Genomic DNA, 20,796 nt, shown 5'->3' with positions numbered 1-20,796 from the left:
TCCACATTTTATTAAACTTTCATATTTCCTCTTAAAATTCTAGAGGTATCCAAGTATATTAAATTTATTAATAATATCAAAAACGAAGTAGCAATAATCCTCTTCTGTATTGAGAAAATTTGAAAGAACTTTATTAATTCTTTAGTTTTATTTTAGGTTAATTTTATTTTTGATAGTCTCATAAGAAATCATTTCTAATCCTTTCTTCAATATTCCTTGTATTAGTCATTACTGACAAGGGTATAGACAACTTCTGGTAACATATAATTATCCTTCATGAATTTTTAAGAGATTTATTTTCTCCTTGACACATTCCACAGAGGTGAAAAATTTTACAGTACCTGTAAGAGTTCTATGGGGAAGTAAGAGACATTTTCATCTACAGGACTGAGAGGGTCTTTCCCAATTCCTGACACAAGTCTCATTAATGTACAAAGTGCAAGTTCCTACAGTAATTAAAAAAAAACAGTCATCATTAATTCCACAGTTACAAGATTCAACTTATTCATAAGGGGGAGATGCAATATTAATTGGAACACTTTAGTCAAAAACAAACTTGATGTTTTATGCAAGTTCTGGAGTTCTGTTGGAGCTGTTTAACAGATACTTAAACAACAACTTTGAGAGAATCAGAAACAAATGATGATTCAGGTGGCTTTATTCACCTACCTTAAGGTTTCAAATTGTTTATTTCATCACTTTCTTTGATATCTACTAAACAACTCCAACAGAATAGCAATAGGGAAGCAGTGGACACTGTATAGTGAAGAGCAACAGTTTGGGTACAAACAAAACAGTAGATTAAAAAAACATACACTAGTGACAACTCTACAAGTCAACTACAAAATGCTTTAAAAGACATGATTTCCGAGAACAATACTTACATCATATAGTAAGACTGTCTCGCTACACAAGTTACATGACGCTGCCTACTAACTTTTCAACTGCTTAAATTCTTATCTAACTATATTTTAAATATCACTTTAAACAATGTGTATCTCATTATCATTCATTTCTTTAAGAGCATGAAGTATGAATTATGCTTACTTGAACATTTTGGTTATCATGGTGAAGCAGTTCCAGTAACTGAGACCTTATTTCAACATACTGATCATGTAACCATGACTTGTATTTATCTTCAACTGTTAACTCTGAAAGTAAAATATCTCGGTTGTGATGACATTTGTTTTGGTATATGATTTAAGGTCAGCAAAAAATTGTCTCAATTCACACTATACCAGTTGCACAAAATTGTCATGTTTCTTTCTGTGAAATTTAATATTGTCTTCTTTAGGACATTACCAATGATCATTCTGATTCATCATGCTCCTATTTCTACTTTATTTCTTGAAGATTTAAAAGAAAGTTGGCAATTCAATTCCTAATGTTAAAAGCACTGTAATGGAATGCTGGGAAACTTTATCTCCTTAACAGAATTTAGAATTTTAAAGAAAAAATGCTTGATAAATTTCAGACTAACAGTTTACAGAAGCAGTAAGAGATGATGTTTTGACCTACTTTCTCCATCCATCTTTAGGTCTTCAAATGCTTTTCCCAACACACTCTTACTGTACAGTACTCAAGTTTTTTGTTCCTGATGTACTTTTCTCAGAAAATTTCTTTTTAGTGCAATAACATAAAATGCAAACATTTAAAAAATTTAGAGAAAACTTGTTTAAATTTATGACACAAAAGATTGTATTTCACATACTTATGGGTACCTCACTTTTGGTTTACTTTCTATAATACTACATTTAAGACAAAGGGCTATCTTAAGCGTTCTACTACAGATAAAACCTTTTCATACTAATTCATCATTTTATTTTACAACTGTAAACTAATCTGTTGATTTGTATCTCAAGACAGCTGGTATTGGTATTAAAATAAAGTAGAAAACATGTTTTGACCTTAAGTCATCTGTTGATTTGTTGTCATTAACATTTTATGAGTTACAGAGGAAAAGTGAATAAGAACTGATTATGTTATAATAAGGACACTATTACATTCCAAGTAAAATAACAAAAGTGACAATACTGTAAGTATTTAGAACATATATTCATTACAATTATAGTTAGAACTCCTCTGAATCTTTTTTGTTGGACAAAAATAGCTACTACTAACAAAATAAATACTTTAATAACAAAACACCAGTTTATACTTAATTTTATTCCATATAAAATGTATGCATACCTTCACCAACTTGTGATGATGGTTGATAAAGATCTCCATTCTGAATAAGATGGTGGAAAACCCGGTTTATAGCTTGTATTCCAGCTAGAACTTCATCAACATCACTAGACTTAATGAAAAAGGAAGAATAAAGACTGCAAAACTTAAGTACAACACAGTAATGGGTAGACAATACTCTTACTCTATTTACTGACTGCATATAAATTTCTTACCCATTGATAACCAAGCTTATATTCCTTATTCTGTATGTTAACTGAGGAAAATCAAGCTTACATTCTTTATTCTATATGTTAACTGAGGATAAATTTCTTAGAAATAAAAGGCTTATATCATTTATTCTATAAGTGATGATACATTTCTTACCCAATGCTAATTAAATTTACATTCCTTATGCTACGTACTGTCCAAGGATAAATTCTTTAACCCTGAGTTCGTCAGGCTTACACTTTTTACCATGTACACTGACCAATAACATAATGTATGCGAGTTATCATAATTTAAATTATATGTATAATTTTGAGGAAATTAACTTTAACAGTGTTATAGAAGAAAAGGATGTTTGTGTTCTGGTTGATTAGTCATTTAATTCATCCAAGAAGTGTGCTATTGCTAGCTGCAGAACAAATAAGATTTTAATTTAACTAGGTAGTAATTTCATTAGTTAGGCAACATTTGGTATACTGTGTTCAGTTTGGGGATTCTTATCTTAGAAAGGATATTGAATTGTTAAAAAATATTCAGACATGGGCTACTAGGATGATACACGAGATGAAAAGTAAGTTTTGTTTTCCTAATAGTTTGCCTACTAAATTAACTGCTTTCTTTTGTGTTGAATGTAGTGACTAATTAATGGAAGGCTTGACAGATATTTAAATGTCTATGAGATGTAATTTTTAAAGTTTCAAGTAGTGTAGTGTACAATATAGATTAACCAACATGTCAATTTTGTCCTTAAATTTTGTGTTATTGTACAATAACTGAAAATACATTTAGTTTACTATATGCTGACTACAATCACATTTTTACTCTAGATGCTAATAATGCCTATGTGTAAAAATGGGTAAGATTAAGTTAAATAAGAAAAATAGTGGAAAGCCAAAGGAAGAAAGAAAGAAAGCCCAATTAACTCAATTTAATGAGCATGAATTATTATCAAGTATAATAACTGATTAATTGAAAGTGAGATTAAACTGATTGCCATAAAAAATTGATTATTACTACTTTTTATTATTCTTACTACCCAAGTCTCACATGAGACTAACTGATTGAGTGAAGATACTCAATTATTGAGTCCAATGAATTACTTATCAAATTTCACTAACTGCTACCTCTAATTGGTTGCCTCCTTTTTATTGTAACTGAAAAAAAGCTGTAAGTTTGACCTATTTCTACTTCTATAAAATAAGTCATCTTACCACTTCCATCTTTATTTAGTAAATTTTGTGAACTTCAAGTACAAACAAAATTAATATGGTAATGTATAGTATTACTTGTACTGTTTGAGCCTCTATATTTTATTGTCTGCTCCTTCACTCATGTCACTTAACACTAGTAACTTATCCTACATGTTTTCATGTTGTATGCTTTTAATATTATTATTAATAAATTTATTCAGTTAATTTAATGGGTATTTAAATTACATATATTTTAGTAAGGCATTTTAACATAGCTACTTATCAAAAATTCAATTTTGTAAAATGTTGTCTATTTATTTTCTGGTAATTTGCCAGCTTCCTACCATTATGTCAAATGTGGTCAAAGCCTACAAGATTACTACTATATATATAAGTGTGATGTTCTGAGATGTTCTTTATATTTCCATATGAATTTAAAAAAATGTCTAGTACTAATTTATTCTTGCAACTTCTTCAGCTGACAAACTGTTTAACATATGATACAAAATAATTAAATGTGAAACCCAACTATCACAGAATTATACTACTTTTGGAGTAACTCAACCTCTCTTCAGTAAACTTAAGCAACTAATGACATTTAATAACTGATTAATCATTGAGCCTATTACTCTGAGCAGTTGTAATAATTGGAAATGTTAAATTTGATTATTTAAACATTTCAGTGTCATATTAAACAATTTAATTGTAATTCTAATTAATCAATTATTTTATGACATCAACTGATGCCACCCTTTCCAGAAAATGTTTTATTCAAGAAAAAAAAAGGTGCAATTGGTACATTTCCTGGATAAATGGATCTAATCAGTCAACCAACTACAATCCATCACAAAAAGCTGCTAATTATGACAACATATATCATTAAGAAACTGATCAAAACATGAGGTTTTTACATGTGGGAGAATATATCTAAATGTGCCAGTCTCACATATTGCTCTCATGACACACCTGTGACCCAACAGTGTAATGTGTGGTTTTAAAGCAATGGAATGTGAACCACAGTTAATCATAATGTTTTGCGTCTCCTTCATTCTCCACGGTACTGAAGTGAATCAGCAGTTTTGTTTTAATTGTCCATAGCTACCATGAAACTAAATGTATGTTGTTAAATGCAACATGCACTGTGTATGTGCTATAAATTCCTATAAAAAAGTGTAATCGATTCACAGAAAAGAGAAACAGAATAAATAATTAAACATTGCTGGTAAAACACACATGTATTCACCAGTAAAATTAACAACTTTGTCAATTTCACTATAAACTTAGATCCAATGTACAAAAAGAGTTTAAATAATTATCTTAATTTGTTTTAAAAGAATGCCAGTACTTATAAAATCAACCTGCACAATTAAAAGTTATAATAATAAAGTAACAATATTGACACTAATGACTAATAATGAATGTTCAGTCAGCCATTTGGACCAATCATAGTACCATAAATTATTCATATTTATATCCATACATATATATACACACACACACACACAAATAGAGATCAAATGTGTATTGGCTTAACCTCAACCAACATTTGTATGTAAGCACTATGAGCTATGGGAAATGTCCTAAGGGGGTCAAAATTGGACTTAACCCTAATTCTATTTTGTAAAACTTGTTGGTTAATTGTTTGCAGCCTATTGATTAAGTCAATTTCAAACAATCTTGACAGATTGATGCTTTTGGTAATGTTGAATATTTTAAAAGGATTCAAGGAAGAAAGTTGTTTCTCAAACAAGCATTTTTTCTGATGACTGATGAGATGTAGGGTGTTCAAGGGTAAGAAATCAAAATAAATATTTGTTGGTAGATGGAAAACAAACAGCAAATGTTGTTTATGGAGAAGCTTTGTTATAATTTTAAAATTTTGAGATAAAAGTTTATGTTCAAGTTATTTCTTTGAAATACATTATTGCTGTTAAACTTACATTGTTTTAATTAAGTATAAACATTCTCCATCAATTGGCAGGTATACCTGCCTGTCTTTATTATAATTCACTGGCCACTCAACAGTTCTTCAATATATGCTCTACAAAAAGTAGGATTACCTTTGCAAAAAAATAGAAAGAAATTTAAAATGGTTCATATTTTATTCAAGTTCACTATTTTATTTTGAATGTAAAGATTTTTCATAAACAATTAAAGTAGGCATATTTAACTCTATCATTACTGCTTCAGTGGATTACTCCAATCATATGACCCTACAATACCCACACCAACTGGTCAGGGAACCAACTAGAAACAATGCTGTTTAGAATTACTGTTAACTATCATTAGAAAAATGGTTGAGAGAATGTGGTGCATGTGGGTGCAATTAGGTCTGATGCTTTATGACATATGGGGGGAAGAAATAAATAAATTTTGGTTATAAATCTCAGTAAAGCAAATGTTCAAGGGATGAGATGAGAATTATCTGTTGTAAACTGGGCAACTGAAGTTACAACAGATCAAATGTTTTTAACAAAATTAATTTTTAAATATTCCAGATAGATGTCTTTCTTGCAAAAAAAAAAAAAGGATGTTTGCAAGTCACAGCCCAGACTGACTCACAAAATATAAAGACTAATTAAAAAAAAAGTATTACACATTTAAGAAGCTTAAAATGGCTGATGTGATGGCAAATAATATTATAAATATCAAGAGTATTGGTCAAACAGAATATTAGGCAAACCAAAAGGGTAAGTAAAAACAAAGGTTGGCTGAATATGTGAAAATTAACAATAAAGGTTTGTTTAAATACATTAAGGTTGGGCACTTTAGAATGGGAGTAGGCCCTTCAAGGCCTGATAAGACTTGTTTCTATTGATTATTTTATGACAGGATTACCCACTTGTTGTTCTTTAGTTTTACTAAGTTTAAAGAATGATAAGGCTCCTGGACCAGATAATATATCTCCAAAGGTTTTGAAGGACGTTAAGGATTGGGTATGTGAGCCATTTGCAACTAGTTTTTGTAAATCTTTGAATAGTGGACTAGTACTAAAAGACTGAATATTGGCTAAGGTTACTCTTACTTTCAAAAGGAGGTAATAAAAATTTTCCAGGTAATCACAAGTTTTTTAGATACACATCTGTGACATATAGTCAGCATGGTTTTACTTGGTGAAACTCTTGCCTTGTAGATAAGAGTAGAGACATGGTTTTGGTATATCTGGATTTTCAGAAAACATAAAATTAGGTCCCATACAAAAGGCATATTAAAAATTTATAAATAAGGGTAGAAGTGTTAAATTGACTTATTGTATAGAAGAGTGTCTGGATGGATGAAGATAAAGCATTGTTATAGTTTATTCAAACGAGAATGGGGTACATCATAGCTCATTAGGACCTTTGGTCATTTGGATTTAGATCAGTGACATACGAAGGAATGGCCAATAAATTGCTTAAATATGTTGTTTATATGAAGGTTCTGGACACTGCTGGCTGAATGAAGATGCTGCTGTTTTACAAACAGATTTAGAATTTATGTTAGATTACGTATATAGCTTTTAATTATACATGTCATAAAACATGTGGGTAACAATAATAATCATAATTTTAGTGTAATAGCCTTGACATTATTAGCGAAGAAAAATTTCAGTTTATTGGTCTTTAAATACATCCTTGCTGCATTTTGTTACTAATAGTAGGCAAATATGGTTTTAGGTAACACATAAATATCGAATGTAAGTATAAAGAGTCAATAATTTTACTATGTTGGTCAGTCATTAGGCCTCACAGTCTTGGGTCCATTATTAAAAGGGCATTAAATTGTTGGAGAAAAGTCAGAGGAAGAAATGCTACTAAGATGATACCTTTGATGGAAAGGTTACAATTTGGTATATATTAGAAAACTTAGAAGGGTCTTTAAGATTAAGGGAATACATAGTATTGATAAACCCTTTTTTTTTAATACTTAATAATGGTGAAAATGGTAAGACGAGAGTACAGAAATAAAAATGCTAGCAGAATAAGATTCATTTCCAGTTAAGACAGTTTTATTTTTCTAACAGGGTGATTACCTCATGGAATGGCATTAAATGGGGAAAACTTGGTAAATGTAAGGAAAGGTTTAATAAGTATTTAATTTATAAGTGCTCGCTTTGAAGGTGTTTTAATTTCAGAGGTTAGTTTAGTGAATGGGGCTGCCTACTGAACTAACATATCCTTTGCAGTCCTTACATGTGAAGTAAAAATCAGTAAAAAGTTACACTTTACCAACTTAATCCAATTCAAATTATAACAGTTATTGTCAAGCAGCATAATATAAATGGTGTCTGAATCACTGCTGTGTCTGTTGTATCACAGGCAATATGAAAAGCCCTGGTATTGGGCAAAAGACCTTGTTGGCACTGGATACAGCATATATAAAGTGGATGATATTATACACTCTGCTTTCAATCGGAAGTTCTTACTGATATTTAACACCAAGAACTGTACTGTATTGATTAACTTTTCTTTTATGTCTGGTACAACACCCAGTGTAAAGGAGTTGCTAAAAGAAATTCTGTAAAAATCAGAAGGGACCCTCAGCAGAAATTAGGGAGATTCATTGAAACATTTATGGTATTTGATTTTTCCCCCATGTCTCAGATGTTTTTTATGCAGTGTAACCAAAAGTTACAAACCAAACAATTTGGTACAGAAATAACTTTAGAAAAACATGGTGAAAAGGCTGAAGAAATTCCGATGAACCCCATAATAAAATTGATTGGTTCTTCAATGATGAATCTGCACACTCAATTGTGAGGATAAGAAGAGTTAAAATAAAACTGTAAAATTTCAGGAATTGACTGATTCCTTTCTTAAATTATTTTAAGATGCTTACTTCTAGTCCTTATTATAGTAGTTCTTTCCATAAGAAAAATAAAAACTGTCATAGCTGGATCCTCACGAATCTTTTACAAATTTTGTATGTGTGTCTTATTGTCTTCAGTAAATAGCATAAAGAAACTGGAAAGTTTTATTCTTTTGAGAGCCTGAAAAATCTTGTAAACTTTCACAAGATCAGCTCTTAGCTCTATCCTCATAAAACAATCCTTCTATCCTCAGAAAAATTCCTCTGATAAATGCATTCTATAACATCAGTATCTTTTCTTTTATAAGGAGATAAAATGTGGCTTAACCAGAGTTTTGTATACAGATAATTACCTCTGTTGACCAGTAACTAGTATGCCTATCAATATAATCTAAATTTATTACTCTGGTGCTTCTGTTAGTAGGCATCCATATTACACATGCAGAAATGCCTTTGGATGGTGAAAAGTGAATATGTGGACATCCTCTGGACATTCATGCTTTGATTCCATGTGTCCATATTAACCACAAACACAGACATCGTATGTACAAATGGCTATTTTCATAACCCTTCAAAATAGTCAGAATACACAAATAACATTCATAATACTGCTTAGACATGCCCCTAACAACACTGCATACATGGACAAACAAGACAAATAATAAACAGATGTCCAGCCTACTTGACCTGGTTTAGAAGATGCAATATAAAACAGTTGCAACACTTAGCACATAGTAGTGTTTCTCCAAGCATTTTTTATACACAACTCAGTTATTTTGGGATATTAGTTGGATGGAACTTACAATACATTGAAAGTATGCCCTTATTAATTTAAATGTGTTCTAGTATTATTTTTTTCTTAGATGATTGAATGTTAATAAGAATACCTTAATGCTGAGTAGTTATTGTGCTTTGCCATTAGGAAGTAAAGGAATATAGAGAGATTATCTTTGGAGGCTTTGCTAGACGCTGGTACACGGGACCTGTGTCCCAATTCTACTTAACAGTCTATCAAACAGTATCTTGAAAAATCAGAATAGAAAATCATGATTCTTACCATATGAAACTTTCCACAATCATTAGCCTGAAACCCTAAATCTTTTAAGTATCTACTGATACCTCTAATTGTTTTAATGAAACAAATTCCATTTTTTCACTTCAAGTATGTTTCATGTTTAAGTTCAGGATTCTTAACATTACTTAAGCAACTACACATCTACCAGTTATATACTGATAAAATGGTTTACATGATGAATGTATACCATTTGTTTGAATTCTTCCAAAACTTTGTTAGTTATATTTGTGTGATAATCTACAGTTAGCTAATTTGATAACCTTATAGGTGATTGTTTGAAGAACCAAAGGGCAACTCTGTTTGACTGAGTAATCTCCAAAAATACTTACCTTACAAATATGAATACCTAAGATAGTAAAGTATACACTATAAATGTATAAACACTAGTTTTATCCTTGAAGAGATTTATTTCTAAATAGTTATCTTGTGTAATGGTTTGCTGATTAATGTATGTTGATAGTCTGAATTATTTTTCACATGTAGGTGGTTTTGTGTTTAGCTTTTACAAGTTAAATGGATGCAGTGTGACTAAATATTTTTCTTATCTTTCACTAATGTATTAAGTTGTGACTAGCTCCAAATATTAATGTTGAAATACACAATGTAGTCTGAGGGAGTTGTAGAAAATTCTGAATATGATTAATGTTGGAAAATGCACCTGTTAAAACTGTAGTTAACCATGAATTAATTTTAATTACTTTTTAAAGAGAACTGAAAATGGTACACATTTTCAAGTTTCACTTATAATTTGTTAGAAATTTTGAAATTGTGTGAAAATTCTTGTGACTGAAAACAAACAAATAAAAAATAAATTACACTGTCAAAGCCATCAGTCAAAAATTGGATATTTGATTTAAAGTTACTAATATTCATATTATAAGTTTAAGATTTCATCAAGAATGATTAATTTCAGATACAATGTGAGCTTGTAACACTTCATGTCTTGGTAATAATATACAATAACTTCACTGACTTGGTTTTGAAATTCTATATATTAAAATAGTTGAACTAAGCTTAGGCTGCATCAACTGAGTTCTGTGTGTTTATTTAACTGACTTTTGCTATGTCCTTATCCTATCTATTTAAATCAATTATAAAAAAAAGAACAAACATATATTATGTTAGATAGATCATCTTACACATATAATAAAGTTCCAAATATTCATCAATTTTTAATTTTTAACAATTCTATAATTTACACAAATGTATAATGAAATATGATAACATAACCAAGTTTACCAGTATAACTTGTATGAAATGACTAACATGGAACTGCATATTTATATACTAAGAAAGTTTAGATCTGTATTCAATGTGTAAGAAAATAAAATACACAAATTGAAACAACATTTATTGTAATGTAAAAAGTAATAGAGTGACATGTTATCTAAGAATATCAGATTATTAGTTACAAGTCACACAGTTAATTGGCTTGCACTGTAGTTGGTGGAGAAAAATATTTGTTTTTATACCTTTGAAATTCTAGCCTTTTTTTAAGTATGTGATTGAGGCACCATTTACAAAAAACAAAATGGCTACACAAATGAGATAAACATTCAAAATGTTGTGTGTGTGTATATATGTACATGTATCACAATGATGTTTTCTCATCATACAAATCAAAAGTGTAAAAAACAAACCTTTCTCCTTTAGGTTTCTTAAAACATCTTTTGAGAAACTGGAATTGTTATTTTTTAATCTAACAGGACACAAAAACTTAGAAAAGACAAGCTATGCATTGTTACAAAAATAAGTTAGCTACAGTTTTATTTTTTTGTAATTCTTTTTTCATCCATCGTGGTTCAAAATCGAAGGTTTGTAAATCTAAAGAAAAAAAAGAATTTCACTTTTTCTAACATGTGGTGAAGAAAATTTAATAACCAGATGACTGATTTCTGGTACAAGTTGCAGTTGGTAGTAGTGGTGATTAATACTTTATGAGAGTTTGAGAGTGGAATCAATTATTTCATGAAAAATAAAGGGGCAAGTATAAATTCTTACTTTTCTCAGGGGTAGGTGTGTAAATCGTAATGTTCATGTTATGTTTGAGCAGATGGTTAAAATGATATTCAATTATTAAAAGTCAACAAACTTTAAAGGCAGTCTAAGAAGTGATAATTTTACTGCTCGTATGAAATAAAATCATTTCTGAAAAAAAAAGGTTGGGAACCCGTTGAGAGAGTGGAGACTTTGGTTATCATAAGAAAGAGCTCTACTAGTGTTGGTTGAAGATGTGCATAAGTTTAGAACTATGGATTTGTTTGTTTTGGATTAAACACAAAGCTACACAAGTACCAAAGCCAGTTTCTAGCATTATAAGTCTACAGACATATTGCTGTGCCACTATGGGGTGGGCTGGAGCTATGAAAAGAGGTCTGAAGTTATAGTAACACAATCAGAAATCATTTGAATGTTTTTTACTGTGATATATAACAGTAGTTTTTTATATGAATAGAAATCTGGATGTAGGGACCTGAGATAGAAATAACAAAAACAATCTGCATTGTTGATCAAAATATGAAATTTGTTTTTAAGACTAGCAATTCATGGTTGAGTGAGAAGGTTGTGTGGAAGTCTGAGAAGAATGTTTATCAGATAAAGGTGGCTTTACATAATTTGAAACAGCAATTTTCCTAGACATAAATTTTCAGTTTACAGTGTATTCTAGGGAGAGAACACAAATTTAATACAGCATTGTTTCGTAAATAGTGTGTCATGACAAGTTTCTGGTGGTGTTGTAATAGTTTAACCACAGAATAATATACAAAAAATGTACAGAGAAAATTGCACATAGCAGCAGTGGCATTATGCAGATCAAAGTAAGTGAGTTATGGTGTCAGAGAAAAATGTTTAGAAATTACTGAAATAGAGGTTGAAGTGTACTAGACATATTAGGTTTTAGAATCTTTATTGCAAAGTTTTTCAGTTATAAAGTAAAAATATTTCGAAAACAGGCCTTGTGCAAAGACATGCTCTTATGCAACCACAACTTTTAAGAAAGTAAATACATCATTTTATGAGAAAGAACTGGATAAACAGCATACACAGTTCTGTTCCTAAGATTTTAATTTTATAAGCTAAAACAGAGAGACTAGTAAAATACTGCTCATAGATAGAACTGGTTTAGACCAGAACTACTAGTAGGGAAATAAGATGAAATATGACAAAAGGAAATTTGTCAAAAAATTAAATTTTTAAACATATTGCCACTAGGTTTGGGTTTGACAATAAATCTAAGATTTAAAGAACCTATAAGGAGGAATCAATGATTTATTCATAATGCAAAAGGTCTCATTTTGGTAAAACAATTTGGTTAGACTAAATGTAGTTAGAACTAGAAATGAAAAGTTTAGACGCTTTCAAGTGATTTTTATAAAGTTATAGCGTTAAAAGTCATAAACTGCATAAGAAACAAACACTGAAATCTTCTGTGCTTTCTTCTCGCATCAACAAAGCCCCTAAAAATCGATGAATAACAAAAAGCAACATAGTTTTACTTGTGTAATTACAAAAACGTTGCTGTTAGTTAAGGCTCGAATAAGGTTGAGTAATCACTAAATCAGTAGTACTAATAGTAATAATGACATTCAAAATTATTAAGCAACTTAACCTAAGACTTAGTAAATCATTTAACTTTTAAATAAAATTTATAGTATAATAAAAATAATATACCATTAAAGTGCTGTGTAATTCTATCAAAAAATTACAATTTTTCCGACTTGCTAGAAAAGCATTAGCTTTGTCTTTGATCTCGTTGACAACCTTCTTTCTGGAAGAGGCCATTTTTCCAGCATGTGACCTATATCAACTAATCAAAAACGAGTTAAGTTAAACGCATGCGTTCTACGAAACTGCGTTTACTCCCGAGTCGGCCATTTTGAGACAGAAAGAGGGGAGAGATCATTGTTGATGTATGCTTATGTATTATCATTGAAATAATGTTTTAATTTCTCCGAAGATCTCTCAAAGTAATACAGATACACCAGGTTTAGAGTAGATATCTTGGATTGGAATATATTTATTTTTGATGGGTTTGAGTTTGCTGAAAGCATCGCCCTTCTTGTGAGGTAAGAATCGTAAAAACTTTCGACTGTATGTATGATGGCGGACTGCGCAGTTGCTTTCTTTGTCACGATTTGAGGACGGTGGAATCAAGTTGACGCCTTAGTGGCCTCGTGGTATAGTTGTATAGGGACTGAGTAGACTCTCAGTATCGTTAAGCCTAAATCGCACAATAACTCAGTTTTAACACTAACGTACGAGTTTAGGTAATGTACATCCAGAGAAAAGGTTGATCGTGAACTTTTATGATTTCTGAATATTTCATTAAACAAAAAAGTTAACACTGTCTAGATCTGCACTTCCAGTTTTTTATTTAATATTATTTCAAATTGCAACTGGAATTTAAAAGCAACAAGTTTTAAAATTTTAATGAAAGTTAACCGTTATGATAATGGTGTGGCATTGTGACAGAGACTAGTGCTAGTATTTGTAGTGTTACGTGTTCTCATTGTATACTAATTATGTGTGATACTGTAGTACTAGTAGTTCTAACTTATACATTAACATAATGTTTAAGGTCGATTTATATTTGTAAGAAACACTGAAACTACAAAATTAGTTGTGTTGCTTGTGTCACAGTTGACTGATGGTAAAGAAATTAACATGTTAAGCCTAACGTTAACTAAAAGCAGTTTTATTAAGTAAACGTTAAAAAAATTACCTCCGTTAATGGCTGTATGGTTAAACTATAAATAGTTTAAGATATTTGAAACAGGGCATTTAAGTTTTAACTAAATTGCCCTTTTATGATGTGGTTTGTTAATGGGTGTAATGTCAGCAATATTCTGCTTTTACATGTTTGTAGCAGCTTTTAATGTGCAATATTTTGACTTGGGAAACCATGAAGGGAAAAAATGAGTCTTATGTCTTGGCACTAGATGTTTGTCAAGTAGTCTTTTTCAGACATTATTTCTATAAGACTTGACAGTTGGTTTTAGTTTTGATGTAGAACTAAATTTTATCTCTTTGTTTGGGAAGTAATACATACTTGAAGCTTGTTTCGAATTTCTTATGTAATGTTTACTTGTTTTCAAACATGTAGATTGTTTATTCACTTTTCTAAAGAACAAAGTTCTTTGTTTACATGCAGACAAAATTACAAATAGACATGTTCAACTAACTTCTGTGTTTTTATTTAAATGAACTATTATCGTAGACCAGTTGTAACATGACAGTAGTGGAAGGGTTCCACTTCCCTAATTATTTGGGTATAATGAAAGTTCATTTATGAATTAAGTTGAACTTTGTCATCAGAATTACATTTTTATATATTTTGAATAAATGTTGCCCGATCAACATTAATATTTCCATTATTGATTCTTTTTGCAGACTTGGACAATACACTAAAATATTCTGAATTTTGAGATTAAAACATGAGAAACATTGACAGTAGTGTAAAAGGGCACAAATTAACTTTTCTGTCTTAAATGCTTAATTGTCAAATAATCATCAAAATTGTTACACCTGAGAAATCCATTCTACAAAAAAAGTGGCCATTTGTTGCTTTTTCTCTTTTTCATCAAATACAATGTTAACAACAAAACCCAACTTTAGAATTTAGTCTGATGGTTTATAAAAAAAGAAAGTGGGTTCCTTTTTATCAGATTTAATGGGAAGCCATTATTTTGCTGTAACAAAAATGGTAGAGATAAAGCGTGTTGGTTACACCTTGACATTTCAAGTCATTTTCAAATATTGCTAAGTTGTTTATCTTGACCTTAACCTGGTATCGGATCTCTTACACTGTTCTATTACTCATGTCATTCTAGCATATTACTGTAATATAAATAACTCTGAACTTTCATCCACATGATTTTAACAGGGCAGTCTGTTGCAGCATTCTTGCTATAATTTAAAAATTAACTGAAAGTCTCAGACTTCTATATCTTCAGTTTAAATTAAAATATTTATATATAATAGAATTAAAAATGATTTGTGTGTTAGTATCCTGTTATTCAAAAAATGTTTTAGAATGAAAACTATGTATATATAATTATAAATTGTACATGTTAAATTAAATTTTAACTCAAATAGAAAATGGTTTCTTTATTTAAGTACAGTGCTTCTATGAACAATTATGGGTACAAAAGTAGGTCTTTTGGAAAAAAGAAGACTTAACTCTAAAAACAAAAGATATATATTTAAACATTTGAAAGAAGAATGGTACAATAGTGGAACAAAAGAAAATTGGTTCCAATATATAGGATAAATTAGAAACTAAATTATAAAGTTTACCAGAAGTGGTCAAGAGTTTAAAATATCAAATTGGAGTCTCAGCTACTGAACTGAATCCCAAAGCTTTGCAGGGCCCAATTTTGTATGGAGTTAATTTGATTAATTTCAGGTCTGTTTGAAATTTACTACATTAAAATGCTTTGTCATATAATTGTTTTAGTTTTCTCATTTTTAAAACTTTGGTATGTAAAATAAAAGTGTACGTTTAAAGAAAATTTTTGCATTATTTACTCATTCACATGAATCATGTTGAATATCAGGTTGTAGTAGTTTCTTTATATTGTTAATTTGTTTTTAAGTGTGCTGAAATTTTCTACTAGTACAAACTGTATAATGCTAATTTGCTTTAATAGGAAAAACTGGATACAATATCACACGTTATGTAGTTCAGTTTGTGCTTAATGTACAGTTTGACACAGTGGTGTTATAAAAATAAATTTCTGTAGCATCAAGTTCTTTGTATGTGTGTGTGTGTGTCTGAATTATTTTATCATATATTTGTGATAATTGTGTGATTTTGTTCGAGCATAAAACCAAGAAAATGTTTCTTAATGTTACCAAACTACACATTTATGCTTAAAAAGCATTATATGTGTGATCAACTTGGGCAATGCCATAGAATCTGCTTGAGGAGCTTATTGTTTTCCATGTCAGCTTAGCTGGGTTTATTTTTGGCAACACTAGGTAAGTATTGATTGGCATAATTTGTTTATGACATCACCAAAACTATAAGTTTGATATATATTCAGTTATTTTTATTTTATAGGTAATCCATATAAGTGAAATAAAACATTTACATTTAAAAAAATTAGGGCAAGCAGTAATCATGTTTTTATATTGTAAATTAAAAATTGCACATTGTTTATGTGCACATGTGATGCTACATGCAATACTTGCAAGAACACATTCAGAAATTGATCCTGTAATACTAGTTATTATGACTGAATGTGGTGAGTGTATAATTTGACAGCTTTTTAATTTGACCAGTCTTGTAACCTCCAAAAAATCAAATTAAATTTAAATTACCTTTTTTCTTTTTTGAATAATGACTTCAGGTTGTAACATGAAACTACTGTCATTTATCCCAAGTAGTTTTGAACTTGTAACAGTATGCATTTGTTTAATTAATTTTTGTTTTGTTGCCTTATGAAACTGAACTAACTGCTATTCTCACCGTTATAAGTTATAAATCATTTAAAGAATGTGGATATGTTACACTGTTGAATTAAATCCCCCAATGCTGCTTTGTGTGTTAAAAACATATTTTTAATTATTTTTCCTCAACTCACTCAAAGAAATTCCTATTTTTACATTTTATTAACTTTTAAAATAATGTAAAGAACGAGAAATAAAGTAATTATCCAAATCTCTTCTTGCTATTGATTGTCAGTGACACTTAACCCTACTTTTTATATTAATGGTAATAATGTATTAAATTTTTATTTAATTGAATAATGCACAAAAAAAACAACAAAATAGACAATTTTTCCTAATTTTTTTTTTTTTTATTTTCAAACTAAGCAACAAAAACTGTTACAAGTTTGTACAAGCTGTGGGAATGAAGCTTTTGCTAATAGAGAAATTAACAATTCTCCTTTCAGAAAATTATATCTTGTCTAAAAATGTCACAGTTGGGTGTGGCAAGAGGGGTCTGATTTTCTATTTGGTAACCAAACAAAAGTGAAAGCTATAAAATTATGGTTTGTCTGAGCAATGATTTTTATAGTGTGTAATTTACATTTAATTTTAAAATTATTGAATAAAATAAAAGAGTGAATGTCTAAAGAAAATGTCACTTGTGGAAATTCAGATACTCTACTTAATGCTACTTTACAGTTAATGAAAATTACTGTTTTAGTTGTTAACCTTTTCACATCAGTTTTAATTTTATGCTTGTTTTGTCAGGTTTATTTTTCCTTAAGTTTACACACAATGGAAATTGTAAGTTCTCTTATAGTGGTGTACTGTGCAGCATTAAATTGTGCACTTAGATTTTTAGCAAAATGTGCCTTCTTTAAGTTTATTGGGAATAAAAACAAACAAAAACTAATGTATCTTTCAGATATATACATTTTAGAACACAAAAAACAGTCAGTTACTAAAACTGTTGTAATCAACTTTTTAATTTAAGCCATAAATAGGTTAAAATAGTTGTCATTGCCACCATCAAAAACTCATCTTGCACTCATCAATAATGCTAATATCTGTTGTCTGATTGAAAAGGATAGTTTGCAATCTTAAAATATATATAAATATATTAAAAAGAATAGATGGATAGGGACTTCTTTAGTGGGTTGGAAAATTCATAGATACTCCAATAAAAATGAAATGTTGAAGCTGTACATTTGATTTTGCCACTATTAGGAACTTGTGATCACATATATTGTACAAGATATACTAAAGTGTACAAACTAAAAGGGGGAATTGACACAAATTTCATAACAAGTGAAGTCAAGAATATATTTTTTGAGATTTTCTTCTGTAATTATTAACTATATTCTGATCTGAAGTTTAATACCATATACAAGGGCTGATCAGAAATTTTTGTGAATGGTGACATAAATACATTTTTTAATGATAGACATGTACATGATTAGTTCCTTCAACAGTTTTCCTATGCTGCAGATAAACATTTGTTCCACTGGATTAGAATGCAGACTTTGTCAAAGTTTTTATTTCACTTTGTTGATGGGTAACCACTTCTTTTTTTCATCTTCTGGAGACTCATTCTATGTCGATTCACTTGAAAAGCATCTTTTTTGTTAAAACATTTTTGTAAAGAGAATTTCATGTTTGCTTGATATTCAAATGTGGGATTTTTTAAGAAGAGTGCAAATACAAATTAAGCTCGTGGCACACTAGCGTATAATAATTGAATCAGGCTGAGCATGCACTTGCATTATGCCATTGCCACTACTTGTTCGTTAGCAGTGAGATCATTCTCCTTTTTTTTTTTAATCACCCCTTGTATATTAGTAAAGATGTTTAAATTTTGAATGAAGTCTGAGGTATTGTACATTGGACTGGTGCCTGTGCAGAAAGAAAGAACTTTAACTTAACACATGGATATTTATCAGTCAGTGTTACAAGCACGTCAACAGTTATGTTATTTTTAACATAAAATTGTTGAATAATTAAAATTTTACACACATTAATAGTTTAGTTACAAAATAGTTTCAACTGTAACAAAGTTACAAAAAGGAGTTGTTATTGCATTCTTTAAACATTGACCACATAGGTAATCTTTCCTGTTCTTTAGCATTGTTATTTATTGCATACACATCACTGGGCATTCCAAGCCAATATTACTATATAGTGGGCAGAGGAACTTGTTTTGCACTGTCTCTTGTGAACCAAGCAGATGTTGACTTTTACAAAAGAAATTAAACCTTTCAGTTATGCATCTTAAAATATAAATAACACATAATTAAGTAAACTAAAACCTAAATACTGTGCAACTATGTATTTCTAGATGAGAAATAATGCTAAAGTGGCAGGAACATAGTAACAACTAAAAGGGCATTTTGACTAGTTCTCTGTATAATTCTTTAGTATTTGAAATGGTGCTTTTTACACTGGTTATAATCAAATTCACGTACATATAATTGGCTGAGAAATTGCAACTCAGTGGTAGAAAATAGGATCTGCTAAGAGCTCGGAGAAATTTATTGTTGCCTTTTCCAAATATGCTTTCATAGAACATGAAAGAGATGTGAACCAATATTGTGTGTGTGTATATTATAACCATAAAATATTCAAGCTATAAACCAAAACACATTAACATGATTTAAAAATTAAGTTTAAATATGCTGCACATTTGTTTAAATAAAACGGATCCCAGGGTACATGCAACAATATGGAATTATAAATTCTATCCAATATTTTGAAGGTGGCTATGAAAGTAGGACCCATATTGCAGTGGAGATACACCATCTATCAGTCTTTAACCTCTTATTTGCTAGTTTCACATAAGAAAATTAGAAATTAGGAGAGCGAGATGTGGGTGCTCAAGCCTACAACATCCCACGTCTGTATCACCTTTCATTGGCTGCAGACAGCTGCAGGAAGGTGACTGCTCTCCTAAGTTAGAATTAGAAAAAGATGAAAAGAAAGAAAATAAAAATAAATAGAAATGAAAATAAGGTACCACCATCTGGGGATGAGCAAGATAAAACTTACCTCTTGAAGTTAGCATTTCTGCCCTCAATATCATAGAAGCACTAATTAACACAACATGAGCAAAGTGGTAGTTCACTGTGACTGTCATGCTTTTATATGCGGCTTCAGGTGTACATCTGCATAAAGTAGTGCCAAATGCTTAGATGATCTTATTTTAAACTAAAAATTTAGTAATTTTTAATATAATTTCTATTAATATTGTAATTAATTACAAATTTTACAATATCTGAATAACTGCAAAGTTATAATGTTTATAATAGATGGGTATGGCACATTACTACTTAAGGAGGGTAAACCATAAATTTGAAAATCAAAATCTTTTATCAACAATATTTATATTGATGTCCTTTTTATCAGATACTTTAACTCTTAAATCTAAATAATGTACATCTGTATTAGAAATTGAAGTATTTTCAATTTCTAATTCTTCAGGGTAAATGGTGTCAATAACATATTTCAGAATTGTTTATGCTGATTAAATCATCAATATATCTAAGTTAAAGTAAAAATATCTGGATTTATATAGTTTTTAATAAATATATTTTCATAGTAATATAAATTTGCTACACAAGTTGAATGGTTATCTCCAATTGGAACTCCTATCACTTGTTTAAAAACATGTTTATTGAAAAATATAAAATTACTATGAATATAGAAACTAAATATCTCATGTTTTTGGAACTATATTTTTCTTCAAGTTGTATAAAAGGATAACAGTATTGATCTGTTAATGAATTTGAAACATTAAATGTTTTTAATAGTATTGTGGTATATAATGTTGTAAAATCGAATATTTGAATACCATTTGCCTGCTCACAATTTCTCAGGCATTCTAAAACATGTTGGTTATTTTTTATTAACCAAACTATGTCT

General features: G+C 29.8%; 2 protein-coding genes across 8 annotated transcripts in view; one reads left to right on the top strand and one right to left on the bottom strand.

The window, feature by feature from the left end:
* LOC143257662 (nucleolar complex protein 4 homolog) overlaps window positions 1–13,276 on the bottom strand; it is a 33,029-nt gene extending 19,753 nt beyond the window's left edge. Inside the window, exons 1-4 of the mRNA XM_076516704.1 lie at window positions 13,120–13,276; window positions 2,191–2,299; window positions 1,048–1,151; window positions 342–446 (exon numbers count right to left, since the gene is read on the bottom strand). Of these exons, the coding sequence (XP_076372819.1) occupies window positions 342–446; window positions 1,048–1,151; window positions 2,191–2,299; window positions 13,120–13,230 (429 nt within the window). The 5' untranslated portion in view covers window positions 13,231–13,276. The remainder of the gene's footprint in view (window positions 1–341; window positions 447–1,047; window positions 1,152–2,190; window positions 2,300–13,119) is intronic.
* Window positions 13,239–20,796, top strand: part of dom (domino helicase) — a 103,558-nt gene continuing 96,000 nt past the window's right edge. For 4 of the 7 annotated variants that reach the window (XM_076511268.1, XM_076511264.1, XM_076511267.1 and 1 more), the window contains exon 1: window positions 13,239–13,514. The gene's annotated coding sequence lies outside the window, so the exon portion shown is untranslated. The remainder of the gene's footprint in view (window positions 13,515–20,796) is intronic. The other 3 variants (XM_076511269.1, XM_076511266.1, XM_076511265.1) reach the window with 1 other exon arrangement.

Source organism: Tachypleus tridentatus, chromosome 7 (assembly GCF_004210375.1).
Source record: "Tachypleus tridentatus isolate NWPU-2018 chromosome 7, ASM421037v1, whole genome shotgun sequence".
NCBI classification, from domain to species: Eukaryota; Metazoa; Arthropoda; class Merostomata; order Xiphosura; family Limulidae; genus Tachypleus; species Tachypleus tridentatus.
This window is presented reverse-complemented; position numbering and strand designations above follow the sequence as displayed.